The following is a 14874-nucleotide window of genomic DNA, read 5'->3' as shown; positions in this document are numbered from 1 at the left end:
TAAATTTTAATTATTATTATTATCTCTATATATAAAATTATTATAATATATATTATTAATATATTATATAATATATATATATATATATATATATATATATAATGTGCAAAGCTAAGCATTTCTATAGAAGCATATAGATGACAAATCTGCTTATTGTCTTTAACAATAATGTGTTATCTTTAATAATCTGTCGCGCTCCGAATGCCTGGGACAATTACTCATCTATAGACAGCGGACGGCCATTAATCCGAAAACACTCACACAGACAGGTATTCGGACGGTGTAAGAGAGATGGAGTTTAAAGGGATTCGGCGGTTATGCATTCTGCGAAGGTGTGCACTGCGAAATGCAGCCGCGGTGGATATTGGATGTGAATGATGGGGTAGCCGCGCCGTTCCGCGCACGGGAAAAGGGGCGGCTATGGGGTAGCAAAGCTAAGCCAGTAATGCAATAACTTGAATAGAGGAGCACGCAGGCGGAAAGAACATAACCTACCCCTCCGAACGTCCCTTTTCCCATCTTCTCTTCTCTCTCTCTCTCTCTCTCTCTCCTTCTCTTTGTCCTTCTTTTCGGGGGTGCATAAGTACATACGAATCTGCGCACGTATAACTACTCGCACGGTGCGCGGAACGTGGCTCGAGGGTGGTTGCGGGGTTCTTCACCCCCCTGACTGGGAAGGTACCCCATACGTACAATCGGTCACGTTAAAAGGCTTTTAGTACTCACTCGTTCGCCGTTATTGAATCTCGAGCCGCTTGCACGAGAGCCGAGCAATAACTGGAGGAATAGCATTCGTATCGTTCACCAGGTGGATCTTTGCGTTATCATTTTAGCTCGTGAAGAAGTTGATGTCAGGTCCCTTATAAAAGATTTGAATCTCCCTCGTGAAAGGATTGAAAGTCGCTGTGATATCGATAAATTCAATTTTTAACGTTATTTAGGTAAGAAGAAATGTATCTACCAATTGCAATGCATTTTCAATATTGCAAAAACATAAAATATACTGTATTTCATGAACTTACATTATTAAAATTTATTCTGAATTTATTTATTGATATTGTATCGATATCGATCTTTACTTCAATATTCGTGAAATATTTTGTATTACGAATTACATGTTTTAGTTGTGATTTGATTTTTACGTATAAGTTAAAAATCAAGTTATAATGCATTATATCTGCAAATTATAACGAAATTAATTTTTCGAAAGAAATAAACGATACACTATAGCGATAAAAATTGCCATCGCAAGTTGTAGTTGTCTGTATCAGGGAACTTCATCGCTCGCCGTTGGTTGCCGTACGTTACATCGCAGCATTACAAAGACTCCCTAATGAAACTTAGAATTAGTGACGCGATTGACTGTACCTGTACCGCAGGAGGGTGATCCCGAGAGTTAAACTTTACGATTCGAGAACGGGGAGGGGGCGGGGGAGGGGGTGAGACGGGGGTGGTCGATGCTCTCTCGGTCAAATACAGGGGAAAAAGACAGGGCGAGCGAGTGAATGAATGGCTTCCAATCTGTTCCATCCCTTTGTTGGAGCGGCTCGTGCCGCGTGTGCAAATCTACCCCTGTTTCGCCCCTCTCTGCCCCGCTTTCCCCCTGATGCCCTGGTCGCCCCTGCAGATCCTACCATCGCGCGCACACGCCTCACACCTGAGCACAATGGACCGCCGATTTCATTCTCCCCTGGTCTTACCTTCTCGTGTTTAAATACTGACATGCCGAGTCTGTAACGTCCGCACGTATTTCGCCGTCTCCGTGATTTTCCCTCTGTTTTCGTCTCCGCGAGAACGTCACATATGTATCTCGTTGGATGTTGGAAGACTGAAGTCGTCAAGTGGAAACTGAACCTGAATACTGTGGCGATAAAATTGTTAAGAGTTATAGTTTGATTAACGCCAACATAATTTTAATCTATATGTTCTATTGATTTCTAGCATTTTTATATATAGTTGAAAACAGTATACAGCTTTTAAAATAAACAATAAGTATGAGATTATACGACCGTGTAAGATATACGATCAAAGGGAGAAAACGCTGTAGGTAATTTAACTGTGTGATTGTATCGTTCTGGCTTTGGTTGAGACTGCGTTATGTCCGAAAGTAACGGCGCGTGGTCTGCCAGGGTATAAAAATTATACGGAAAAAGTCACTCAAGAATTAATATATTATTCGGGCAAGCAAGATCCAGTCCTGACCGATTACGGCGTTTTCTCCCTTTGATTTTAAAATAAAATAATTAAAGTTTGTGATTTAATATCGTTTAAATGTTCATTAGTATTAAATAGATATAAGAGGTATAAATATATCATACTTAGAATATCTATTAAATAAACTTGTCATGAAATATAAATGTATTTTGTTTCAAGATATTTCGATTTTTTTATTCTCTTTTTCTATCTTATTTCGAAAATTTATATGATAAGAGAGAATCGAAGAAAATATGCGGTTAGAAAACTAATTCTTTCAAATCATATTAAATTATATATTGCTGTACTTTTTGCACAAATAAATATTTTATTTTGTTTATTATATTTTATTATAAAAAATATTACAATTTTTTTTAAATAATAATAATAATAATAATAATAATATAATTACGCTGTCTGCGTTATTATAAGGAAACTTGAATATAAAAGAGTCGATCAAATGAGGAAAATAAAGCAGAGCGACTTATCGCTATCAACGCGGTGTGCAGAAGCGAGCAAAGGTGAGGGCACTCACGTAAGCCGTAAATAAAGATTATACTGCGCACATTCATATATGCATAGAACAGATATCGACTCTGCAGTATTAATTTCTTTTTCTATGAAAAAATTTCTATCTACAATTCTCCGAAATGTTTGATAACCGTATGGATTGAGCGGTACAAATGATTGAAAGTAATAGTAGTAGAAGGTCAATAAAAATAAAGCTCGACATGTAAGTATAAGATTCCAAGTGTAATTAAAGATTTCTCAATGCAGCAGCGATTTAAGCTACTTTTCTAAAACTTAAGAAAATAGTTTTGAAGTTTAACTTTCTTAACTCTAAGGGGATTAATTCTCTCAACTTCTCAAAGTAGGTTAAATTATAAATTGTTGCACTGAACTATCTTAATTATTCTTCATCGCGTAGAATTTTCAAGCGTTTGCTTTTTAGTTTCTTATTGATCTGTATATTATAATATTTTTTGTATCATACTTCGTTATGTTTTACATATTCCTCATCTACTATAATGCTTCATTATTATATTCTCTATATGATTTATATACGCTATTATTATATTCTTTTATTTTGGAAAATTACTAAAATTAGGTATACTTTTTAACAATTATATTTTAGATATTTTAAAAAATTTTTCTCTTTCCTTAAAATAAGGAAGATGTTTTATGCCACTTTTTCCAGATAATATCAGTGTCTTTGCTTATCTCAACGAATATTTCGCAGGGTCGACAATTTCTCCACTCGAATTATCACAGCGGCTCTTCACCCGTACGTCCACCATAATCGTAAACTTATCGTCAATCTCAATTTCGGTCAATCTCATGATTCATAAATTTCGATATACATGTGGGTCCACGTGTACCTGATCAAAGGCTATTTAGCTCGGTGTCTGCGTATACCTTAACAGATCGTAGGTGCGCACGAATGACGATCGTTAACGAACATGCGGGCACCGCGGTGGGAATTCCACTCAATTTAAGTATAATTGTTTAATTGAGGATCCTCGCTCCGAGGCGCTCACCGCATGAATTGGTCGTTTACGGTTCCGTTCTCTGGTCGCATATTTTCGAGAGTCTCACCACACAGCACAGAAACTTCAATCAAAATTTTATTTCGTACCATATACGCCATTTTTCATCTACCTTTTTTATTCTTTAATAATAACAATTAGCAATTGAGAACAAAGAACATTTAATAATAATTAATTATTTTCCTGGCATTTCAGTATAATATATGTGGATGTATGCTATTTTCATTAAAAATTTTAAATTATATATACAGATAAAAAAGATGCATATCAGACAAGTCTATGGTACGCATCTTTTATTAAGGTACAATAATATTATTGGCAGAATCCTGGTAAAAATATAGTTCATTAATAAAATGTGATGGCAGATTAACGGCAGAAATCTAGCAGATTTTTACATATTTACTACATAATTTGATGTAGATTGACAGCAGAAATAAAGCTGAATCTGCATTCGATAGATTCTGCTCATTGTCAGTTTCCGCTGTCAATTTGCTAACAATTTCTCATTGAATTAATTTTCCAATTTGCTGCCATACTGTGGAAGGCTTACTGGAATAAAAAAATGAATAAAAGTAAAAACAATATATATATGTATATACTATATCAAGACACTAGAAAAGGAAATGCATAAACATAAAAATACACTTTTATCATCTATGGATTGAAGATAAACTGTTATTCGCAATTAATAAATCCATATCGGTGTGTCTCTGCGAAGTATAAATAAGTTACAAAATGTATGTACGTATCACTAACGCGCGCTCTGGCATGCATCGTTTGGTGTTAACAATTGCTGCAGTTTTATAAAATGGCTCGCAGATATCATCTGCATCTGAATGTAAGAATCGCGAGAGGCGAGATACGCGGGGAAGAAATCGCGATAAGATGATGGGGAGACAGCACAAGCCGTCGCCGTCGGTCGAGTCCGTCCGCGATCGCGTGGAAACGATATAATACATATCTCACGACGACGGTCGACGGAGAGATCGTTGCCACGATCGCTATACTGGAAGGATATAGCGACGGGGGTGAAAATCGTGCCACGTGGCCCGCGGGTACTCCAGCAGGAAGAACAAGGGGAGAACTCGGACTAGTATTGCTGGGCCCCGGCCATGGCGAACGTGAGTTACCTTTACTGCATTTGCTATTCTCCATTGTGCACGGGCTGCGATACGGGACCGTACGGGAACAGGGGAAGCTGCGCGCGGGGCGAGAGAGAGAGATCGCGTGAGTCATATCGAGGCGAGCGAAGCTCCGCTCGCATTGGCGTAGAACGTCTTCCCTATAAGGGCGTCTTGTCTTCCGAGGCATATCACGGTACCTATAATAGTGCTCGTCTTCTCACCATCAAATCGAATTTTGGTCGAAGTCTTTCTTAACATTTCTTTAGCAGAGGCGTGTTGTTGCCACCTTGTAACAATCGAAGTTATTCAGCTGTATAGCTATAACTGTAATAACTGCAATTTACAACTGTAATTATATGTTCGACTGCCGCTTAGTAATTGTAACTTCCGTCTCTGCTTAGTCTACGCTAAATGTAGCGGTTATCTCGCTTTTCGCACGCTTTTAGCATGTTCAGGATGCAAAAGTTTAGTGATCTATAATGTCGTTTCTTATATTAATATGTCTTGAAAATGGTTTTAATAAAAGAAAAATGTATCACTATATATGTTCTCACTTAGCGATAACAATAGTTATTTAAGAACGGGAAACTCCGATATTTAAAAATTATGCACGGCATTTTGCTTCTGATGCACGATTAGCGCGCGTATCGCGTAAAAATTGATGTTTCATGTAGTAGCGTGTTTTCACAAAGATAATGTCTCTGATTGATCATCGAGACAGAAAAGGCGCGCTGTTTGCTTTGGCTCACCGGATACACAGTTGTTGATAAACGCGAGATCCAATAATTCAAGTGACGAATGCATAATGAAAACGGTTAAGAGAAAAAAAATATTTAAAGAGACATTTTGTTTTAAAAATAAAATGGAATACGCTTAAAATTAATATGATTTATCGAATAAAAAAATTCTTAGATTTTTACGTAAAATGCAACAATTCTCTTTTAATGTTTCCGTTGTACTTTTGGTCTTTTATTAAAAATTCTCTCCTCTCTTTCTGTAATATTTTTAATGCAAATATTTCTCTATATGAAGCAAAGTTTCTGCAAAAAGAGGAGTGAAATATCGAAGTAAATTTGAGCAAAATTATTCTAACAAGAATATGAGAAAACTGAATGACTATAAAATGAATATTCGGGGAAGTAGTTCAGGAGGTCGATCGATCAGCCCTAGATTATTCCAAAATTGCAGAGAATCTTTCTACGTAGTCAAAATTACAGCAACGGAGGTCGTCGACACGAGCAATCGTGCATGGATAAGAAAAGCGTCTGCCCCGCGACACGTGGGATACCTACGTCACTGCGCTCGGTCAATGCATCAATCCGGCCTGCATCTGTATGTATTTACGCTTGGCGTAGAAGGGAAGAAGAGGGGAGGTGGAGGGAATGGACAAGGGGGAAACCCCTATGTGACATCATCCCCCACACGAGCGAGCGCCCGCTTCGTTTCGCTGGCTGACTTCTGTCGCCTAACTCCAAAACACCCCTGGACCCTCTGCCACCTCCCTTTACCTTTAATCTTTATCAATCCATCCAGCCGAGTCGCCGAATCGAACACACGAGCATGAACGAGACGGGACGCACGCACGGGACGCGTACGCCGCACCGCGCATTATTCACGGCCGATAGCGCCTTCACCCCCTCGGATTCGTCTACCTCTTTCACCGCGAGTTTCACCCTCTCACCGTCCTCCATCCTGTTTCACTCGCGTGCCCTTCGTAGCCCCGTACACTAAAGTCCGTCCTTCGACGAATGGAGTCGAATCACTGATTGAGACACCAGATCGCGAGTGTCTCACTTTTGACGTAAACGTCTTTCGATATGCAATATTGATAATTGAATATTAACAGCTTAATGATATTGATATTAATATTAGCAATTTTAATAACAATGGCCAATTTTTCTCCTCGATAAGCATTTCTTATCGCCGTTCGTGATAATAACGTACGTTGTATATTCATTTCACTATATATATTATGTAGCGATCATTTTTATACATGTATGTTTGTAGTTAAAGATTTTATAAATTGATTCGGATTGAATCGGAAGCACTGTAAAAAAAAATATATATATATATATATATTTGTATTCGCCATAACTACTCGTAATTTAATATTTATTTGCTCGTAATTAATATTGTGTTCATGATTCGCATAGTTTTATATCAGTTGTTATATGTATATTGTTATATAAACAATATTCTTTTTAGTTTAAATATAATATAAAATGTATAGTAGGATGAAAGTGGACGTTAATGTTTACGTTTTAATTTCTAATTGTTATAATTCTCTTATTTCTTTGACCATTATTTTCTTTTTATTTCTTTTTTCTCATAAAGTCACGTTGCACAAAAAGTAGGTAGAATATATCTCCTATCTCACCCAAATAGACCCACATCGAGGGCGAGCAAAAACGAAAGATTACGATTGCGAAATTATTCAGACAACATTTTAAAAATTCATTAAGGTATATATTTAATTCTTTTTCATATGTAACAGCAAATAAAATTTGTACGCCAAAAACGGATATATATATATATATATATATATATAGTACGTACTTTTATTTATTAAAATCCATCTGACGCAAAACATGAACTTTATAAAATTTATACGAGATTTTAGTTTTTTTTATTTTGAGAAGCTGGTTTCAGATAAAAAATAAAAAGTCCATTAATAATCAGACAATCAGTATATTTATAGCATTATATTAATTATTAAATGACATTATCATCTCTTTACATTTTTTAATACAATTTTTTTTTGTATAGGGCGATAATCATTTTATAAAAGCGTTTCTATCGGTGGCGCCATCTTCCTCAATATAATTTCGTCTATCGTTGCGTCAAGAGATCGTTACGCATTGATCTTGAAAGAAATCCTTGCTTTCTATTCCTCTTAATCAAATCTCATACTGTCTGAATTTCAATACGTAATGATACAAATTTTGGGAGTAACTTCGACCAAACTCGATCTGATTAAATTAATCGATAATTATAACTTGTCATATGTAATATTTTATTTAGAATATTTTTTATTATCAATGTCTTGTTGCTTTAACATATAAAAAGAATTAGATTATGGACATAAAAAATTGTGTAGTGAGAAATACTGCTTTAAACTATGCCGATTGAATAAATCGCCGATTAAATTAATTAATATTTTATAAAAATGACCTTAAAACCACACAAACTATTATAAGAACTTCTACTATATCGAAAATGTGTGTGTATCACACAAAATATGTGATTATTCCTATTAATTTAGTAATTTGCACGTGAAAAAAATCGGAGAACATATTCTATGCTTTAATTTGATATAATATGGGTACGTTCCTAAAGGTGCTAACAGAATTGAAAATTTATTTTAAAAATGTAGTTTTGCGACAATAATGATATTATTAGGTCCTAAATATGCATTTTTATTTATGAAGTATCTATATAATAATTTGTATTAATAAAGTATGAATTTAAAAGATAATGCAAGGTCGTTAAAATAAGATAATTATTTAAATATGTCGGTGATTGAAAAAATTTTACATATCGATAGTCGATAATATCGATATTCTTCAATTATCTCCGGACTCTTTCCGGACCCATTGATTTATATTATCATTATGCATTTCAAAATTAATTGGCAGTACCACCGGACGAGTAATGTTAGAAATTATCAACCTCGGGCAAATTACCGTGATTAAAAAAAAAAAAAAAATAATAAATAACAGAATTTATTATTAGAGACAAAAATTTCTTATTTCTTATTGGATGTCGGATCGTCGTACGTCGAACATCGGACGCAGTGTGAATCCTCCATACGATTTTAGATGACGACATACACGCAATTATCTGTAGATGGCACTGCGATCGCAAGTTCCCGCGTTTCTCTAACAGAAAACGGAACTTCTCCTTCTCGTTTTTACTCCTGACTCCCTGGTTGAAGAGAACAGTAGTTCAACGGTGATGCCTGTTTGTGTTGGGAATTTTGTGGCGCGAATTACGCTACTTTCGGATTTCACACGTTTTATTTGATCATCTTCAAGAATGCCGGCGTTCTTGAAGCATATCGAAGTCGAGAATTTCAAGTCTTACAAAGGGAAGCTTATTATCGGCCCACTGAAGTCCTTTACAGCAGTGGTCGGCCCCAATGGATCCGGTAGGTTATCGTTCTGTGTGTCAACAATAGATGCGTTCGGCAAATGCAACGCTTGAGCGACGGCTGTTTGTCGGAGATAGCTGTACACTTCTAGATTTATCGAGTTAGATCCTAGTTTTCCAAAAATCGCTCGCTCGATCGTTGTTCGTTGAACGCAAGTTACGTGGCGCAAACGTATGACGTTTTGTGCTGACAGACGTGATATGAGGAAACTATGTGACTGTGACTCTCCTTGTTGCGTGCCACAGGAAAGTCTAATTTCATGGACGCTATCAGTTTCGTCATGGGCGAGAAGACTAGCAGTCTGCGAGTCAAGAGATTTAGCGAGCTCATTCACGGCGCGTCTATTGGAATGCCAGTAGCACGAAGGTAATTTGACATGTGCGCAACGATGCTGATTTACAGATTCCTGGAGTTGTGCGTTACAATTTGTATGTTTCACCTCTTGAATTATTTAAAAACCATAAGCTTTCTGTTGAATATAGCGCTTCGGTGACAGCTGTATTCGAGATGGAAGATGGAACTGAGAAAAGCTTTATGCGTTCAGTGCAAGGTTCTTCTTCAGAACACAGAATCAATAACAATGTGAGTTTAACAGCTGGATCTTTATTCAGTCGCACGTACGTAATTCAAGATTCTCAAAATGTTTTTCGCCACAGGTTGTCACCAGCCAAGTGTATCTTAATGAGTTGGAGCACCTTGGTATTAATGTTAAAGCAAAGAACTTTTTGGTATTCCAAGGTGCGGTCGAATCTATAGCCATGAAAAACCCAAAGGAACGCACTGCTCTGTTTGAGGAGATCAGCAACTCTGGTTCATTAAAAACAGAATATGAAAGGTAAGTTCTCAAATGCCATTAGCTATCCTTGGTAATGTGCTTGTAAATAATAAAAGTAATATTGTAGATTAAAAACAGAAATGTTGAAAGCTGAAGAGGAAACTCAGTTTTCGTATCAGAAAAAGAAAGGGATTGCAGCTGAAAGAAAAGAAGCAAAGTTAGAAAAAGAAGAGGCTGAAAAATATCAACGTCTCAAGGAAGAATACGTGTGTATTTAAGTTTTCTGTAATATTTAATATTATACGTATTGAGGTAGAAATTAGAATTATATATATATATTTTTTTCTTTTACCTATGTATTTACGTAACTGTTAATCACAAAAATTTATCTTTTGTTTTTAGATGGAAAAGCAAGTAGAATTACATCTGTTTCGATTATATCACAATGAAAGGAGTACTACTTTGCTTGAGAAAGCTCAAGAGAAGAAGCAGACCGAAATTGTAAAAGTCGAGAAGAGGAAGGAGAAGGCTGAAGAATTGTTGAAAGAGAAGAAAAAAGAAGCCGCTAAACTGGGCAGAGATCTTGCTAAGATAGAGCAAGATATCAGAGAAGTGGAAGTAGAAATCACAAAAAAGAGACCAACGTTTATTAAAGCTAAAGAACGTGTCGCACATATGCAGAAGAAGGTGGAATCTGCACGCAAATCTTTAGCTCAGGCGCGTATCGCGGACGAAGCTCATAAAAAGGATATACACGAACTGCAGGAGGAATTGCGACAGGTGGAAGAAGCTAAAGCTGCTTACGAAGCGAGTATAGCAGGGCAATCCCAATTACAAGGGAGAGATGTGCAATTGGAAGATGAACAGGTACAAATAAATTACGTAATATTCGCAAAATCTCAAGGCACGCCATTATTTAATTTGCAGCTATTTTGAATAAAACGCAAATTGCATTGTAATGATCTCATTAACTGAAATAATTTAAGGTACAGGAATATAATCGTCTAAAAGAGGAAGCTGGCAAGCAATCCGCGAGGTACCTTCAACTTCTCGATTCTATTAATCGCGAACAAAAGTCAGATCAAGATAGGCTCGACAATGAAGGCAGGAAGAAAACCGAGATAGAGAATAAACATAAGCAGAAAGGTCATATGCGAGATGAGGCGCTCAAGCGAGTGGAAAAGTTGGAGGAGCATATAAAAACATCGGAGGCAGCATTGGAGGATCAGAAAAAGCTCAGAGCTGACTTGCAGTCCGATGTAGGCACGTCGAAGGATAAGATTCAGAATTTGCAACGAGAGTTGGAGAGCATCTCCGAACAGCTCGGTGATGCAAAAGTTGATAAGCACGAAGTATCTAGGAACAAGAAAAAGACGGAAATTGTGGAGAATTTTAAGCGTCTCTTTCCTGGAGTGGTGCGTTATTTCTTCCTATTTTCTTTAAAATAAAAAAAAAGAAAACGAAATGACTCAAGTGTTTCTTTTTCTTCAGTATGATCGGATGTACAACATGTGCGAACCAATTCACAAGCGGTATAATGTTGCGATTACGAAAGTACTTGGTAAATACATGGAGGCTATTGTAGTGGATACTGAGAAAACGGCCAGACAGTGTATCCAATATTTGAAAGAGCAGTATCTCGAGCCAGAAACATTTCTTCCGCTTGATTACATACAAGCTAAACCACTTAAAGAACGTCTTCGGTAAATAAATTAATCGTTACATGATTCTATTTTAACATTACTATATCTTTTTGTTATTTTATAATGATTATATGCTGTTTTGCAGCAACATACAAGAACCTAAGAACGTGAAGTTGTTGTACGATGTGTTGCATTTTTCCCCAAAGGACATTGATAGAGCAGTTCTCTTTGCAACTAATAATGCTCTTGTATGCGAAACACCGGAGGATGCTAATAAAGTAGCGTACGAGATGGACAAGAAAACTAGATATGATGTAAGTATACATATTATCTTTATCTTTGCTTAAACAAAGTAATAATCCAAACTATGATACATATGCAAAATATTTACAGTGCGTCGCATTAGACGGTACATTTTACCAGAAAGCTGGTATAATATCTGGAGGCAGTTTGGATCTTGCAAAGAAAGCGAAGAGATGGGATGAAAAACAGATGTCTCAATTAAAGGCGCAAAAGGTAATGTATTTTTTATTTCTATATATTATAGGGATAAAAATATATTTTATTTTTATTTACAGGAAAAATTAACGGAAGAACTGAGAGAATCTTTGAAAAAATCGCGCAAGGAATCCGAATTGAACACGGTTGAATCTCAAATACGTGGTTTAGAGACTCGCTTAAAATACAACAAAAGCGACTTGTCTGCAACAGTGAGTATTATGCATTGCATTGTTTATACTTTATGCGATTATATAATTATTTAAAAACCATATGGATACAATTTTTATTATAGCAAAAACAAATCGCGGATCTTGAAGTGGAGTTAGAGGGTCTGCAAAACGAGTTAAATATGTTTGGTGTAAGTTTTAAGAAGTAGATTTTGTAAATTTGCATACATATATTTATTCATATTTGAACGAAATGCTTCAATATTTTTTATGTATAGCCTGCAATAGCCGCTATTGAGAAGACTATGGCTGAAAGAGATCAAGAAATACAAAACATCAAAGAAAAAATGAACAATGTTGAGGACGACGTATTTGCCAGTTTTTGTGAACAGATAGGAGTTTCTAATATCCGTCAATATGAAGAAAGAGAATTAAGGTACGAAGAAATTATGTTGTTAGATAAGCATTGTATTATCTTAGATTTAGATGCTAAAGTGTCGAATGTACTATTATTCTAGATCGCAACAAGAAAGAGCAAAGAAAAGAATGGAGTTTGACAATCAATGCAATCGCATTTATAATCAATTGGATTTTGAGAAGCAACGTGATACAGAAAGTATGTTATGAAAATATATAAACTTTTGCATAAAATCTCACATTATACGAAGAAGTGTTTTTATTTTATACTTTGTATGTACTATGTTATCAGTTTTTGCATTTTAATATTTTACTTATACCATAGGCAATGTTTTGCGATGGGAACGAGCGGTGCAAGATGCAGAGGATAAACTTGAATCCGCGAAGCAAACCGAATCTAATCAAAAAGCAGAGATCGACCACGATGAGCAACAAATGGAACAATTGAAATCGTCTCGCAGTGCTAAAAAGATGGAGGTTGATCAAAAAGAAGACGAAATTGGTAAAGCTAGGCGTGAAGTGGGAGCTATCGCAAAGGACATTCAGGCAGCTCAGAAGCAGCTTAACATAATTGAATCAAAGATTGAACAGAAGAAGGCCGAACGACACGCTATTTTGATGCAATGCAAGGTTTGTTGAGTCGTCAAAATGAGATTGCATCATTCGAGTATATATTATGCGTATTATTTTAAATTACTAATGTATTTAATAATATGTAGATGGAAGATATTGCAATACCTATGTTGCACGGAAATATGGAAGATATAGCAGGTGAGACGAGTGCGGCAAATGGAAGTGAAACTAATAATGATTCATCAGTGAATACGCAACAGCAGTATGAACGCGAAAAGAGGATTACCATAGACTATGCGTTTTTGTCCGAAAATCTGAAAGATGTGGACGAAGAAGATATCAAAAAGACAACCGACAAGTTAACGAAAACAATCAACGATTTGCAAAATACAATACAACGCATACAAGCTCCAAATATGAAGGTTTGCAACAAATTTGTATATTAGAAACGATATGTCGGTAAACGTAAAAAGTTATGAAAATATAAAAATATTTTCTCTCTCTTAGGCAATTCAAAAATTATATTTGGCGAAAGAGAAATTACAAGAGACTAATGAAGAGTTCGAGCAGTCTCGTAAGAAAGCAAAGAAAGCGAAGACACAATTCGAGAAGGTGAAAAAAGAACGACACGACAGATTCATGGCATGTTTTGAACATGTGGCGAACGAGATTGATCCTATTTATAAGGTTTGGGAAATAATGAGTTTGTAAAAACATTTATACAATAATTTGTCTACAAATAAATATATAAATATAAAAGACCAAAACCTATGGTCGAAACGTCTTGACGATTAATCCGACCAACACCAATGGTCGAATTGTCACGACACTGCCAAATGTTGTCGATTAAAAAATAGAGTTTCTTGTTAATCACTTATTGGCGCAACAAATATATATACTTTTCAAATAAATTTATAATTTATATTAATCATATTTATCATCATATATTTATCATATATGTTGTGGCTATTTCAGAGTCTGGCAAAGAATCAATCCGCTCAGGCATTTCTTGGACCAGAAAATCCTGAAGAACCCTACTTGGACGGCATTAATTATAACTGCGTGGCTCCTGGCAAACGATTTCAGCCAATGTCTAATTTGTCTGGTGGAGAAAAAACCGTCGCCGCACTAGCTCTATTATTCGCAATTCACAGGTTAATATTTTTTACGCAAAATCAAGTTGATGGTATAATTCGAATACGACGGATGGTTAATTAACATTTACTGTTCGTCCATGTTCAGTTTCCAACCTGCGCCATTTTTCGTTCTGGATGAGATCGACGCGGCCCTCGATAATACTAACATAGGAAAGGTGGCCAGCTACATCCGCGACAAAACGAGCTCGCTGCAGACGATTGTTATATCATTGAAAGAGGAATTTTACTCGCACGCAGATGCGCTCATCGGAATATGCCCGGATGTAAGTAGATTGCAAATGATTTCACATGTGACTCGTCATTAGAGTCGACAACTATACTTGTTATATATGAATTACAGGTAGGCGAGTGTTTGGAGAGCAAAGTGTTAACACTCGACCTGACTACATGTCCTACACATGTTTCGTAGACGTTTATTATTTAAAAGAAATAACAATTTTCTTTTTTTACGCACACATATATATATATATATATATATATATATATATTCGCTGTGGATGATTTTTAATTTTGTCTTCAAAGAAGAATATATAAATATTACAAAATATTAACGTATTATTATTATTATTTCTGAATTTATTCACATTTTTCATATTACTTTGAAATCATTGCAAGACTATCATACTT

At 35.9% G+C, this 14874-nt stretch overlaps 1 protein-coding gene across 1 annotated transcript; it reads left to right on the top strand.

Moving 5' to 3' along the window:
• The first annotated feature begins 8639 nt into the window (after positions 1–8639).
• Positions 8640–14871, top strand: LOC143900766 (structural maintenance of chromosomes protein 1A-like). The gene is made up of 20 exons (XM_077412461.1): positions 8640–9011; positions 9260–9380; positions 9497–9596; positions 9671–9849; positions 9917–10055; positions 10192–10656; positions 10776–11204; positions 11281–11492; positions 11578–11746; positions 11826–11948; positions 12011–12142; positions 12226–12291; positions 12379–12536; positions 12619–12716; positions 12843–13147; positions 13237–13512; positions 13598–13777; positions 14066–14244; positions 14333–14510; positions 14588–14871. Exons 1-20 carry the CDS (start codon positions 8900–8902, stop codon positions 14654–14656), a joined length of 3690 nt encoding a protein of 1229 aa, XP_077268587.1. The 5' UTR covers positions 8640–8899; the 3' UTR covers positions 14657–14871.
• Positions 14872–14874: the final 3 nt, after the last annotated feature.

Source organism: Temnothorax americanus, unplaced genomic scaffold (assembly GCF_048541705.1).
Source record: "Temnothorax americanus isolate GAGA-0224 unplaced genomic scaffold, ASM4854170v1 Scaffold30, whole genome shotgun sequence".
NCBI classification, from domain to species: Eukaryota; Metazoa; Arthropoda; class Insecta; order Hymenoptera; family Formicidae; genus Temnothorax; species Temnothorax americanus.
Note: the sequence above shows the minus strand (reverse complement) of the source record. Positions and strands in the feature narration are given on the sequence as shown.

Excerpts from the sequence above, each read along its gene's own strand:
- LOC143900766 (XM_077412461.1), top strand. The coding sequence starts at position 8,900 with ATGCCGGCGTTCTTGAAGCATATCGAAGTCGAGAATTTCAAGTCTTAC. Across the intron at positions 9,012-9,259 it reads GGTCGGCCCCAATGGATCCG|GAAAGTCTAATTTCATGGAC; the intron begins GTAGGTTATCGT and ends TGCGTGCCACAG. Across the intron at positions 12,143-12,225 it reads AAAGCGACTTGTCTGCAACA|CAAAAACAAATCGCGGATCT; the intron begins GTGAGTATTATG and ends TTTTTATTATAG.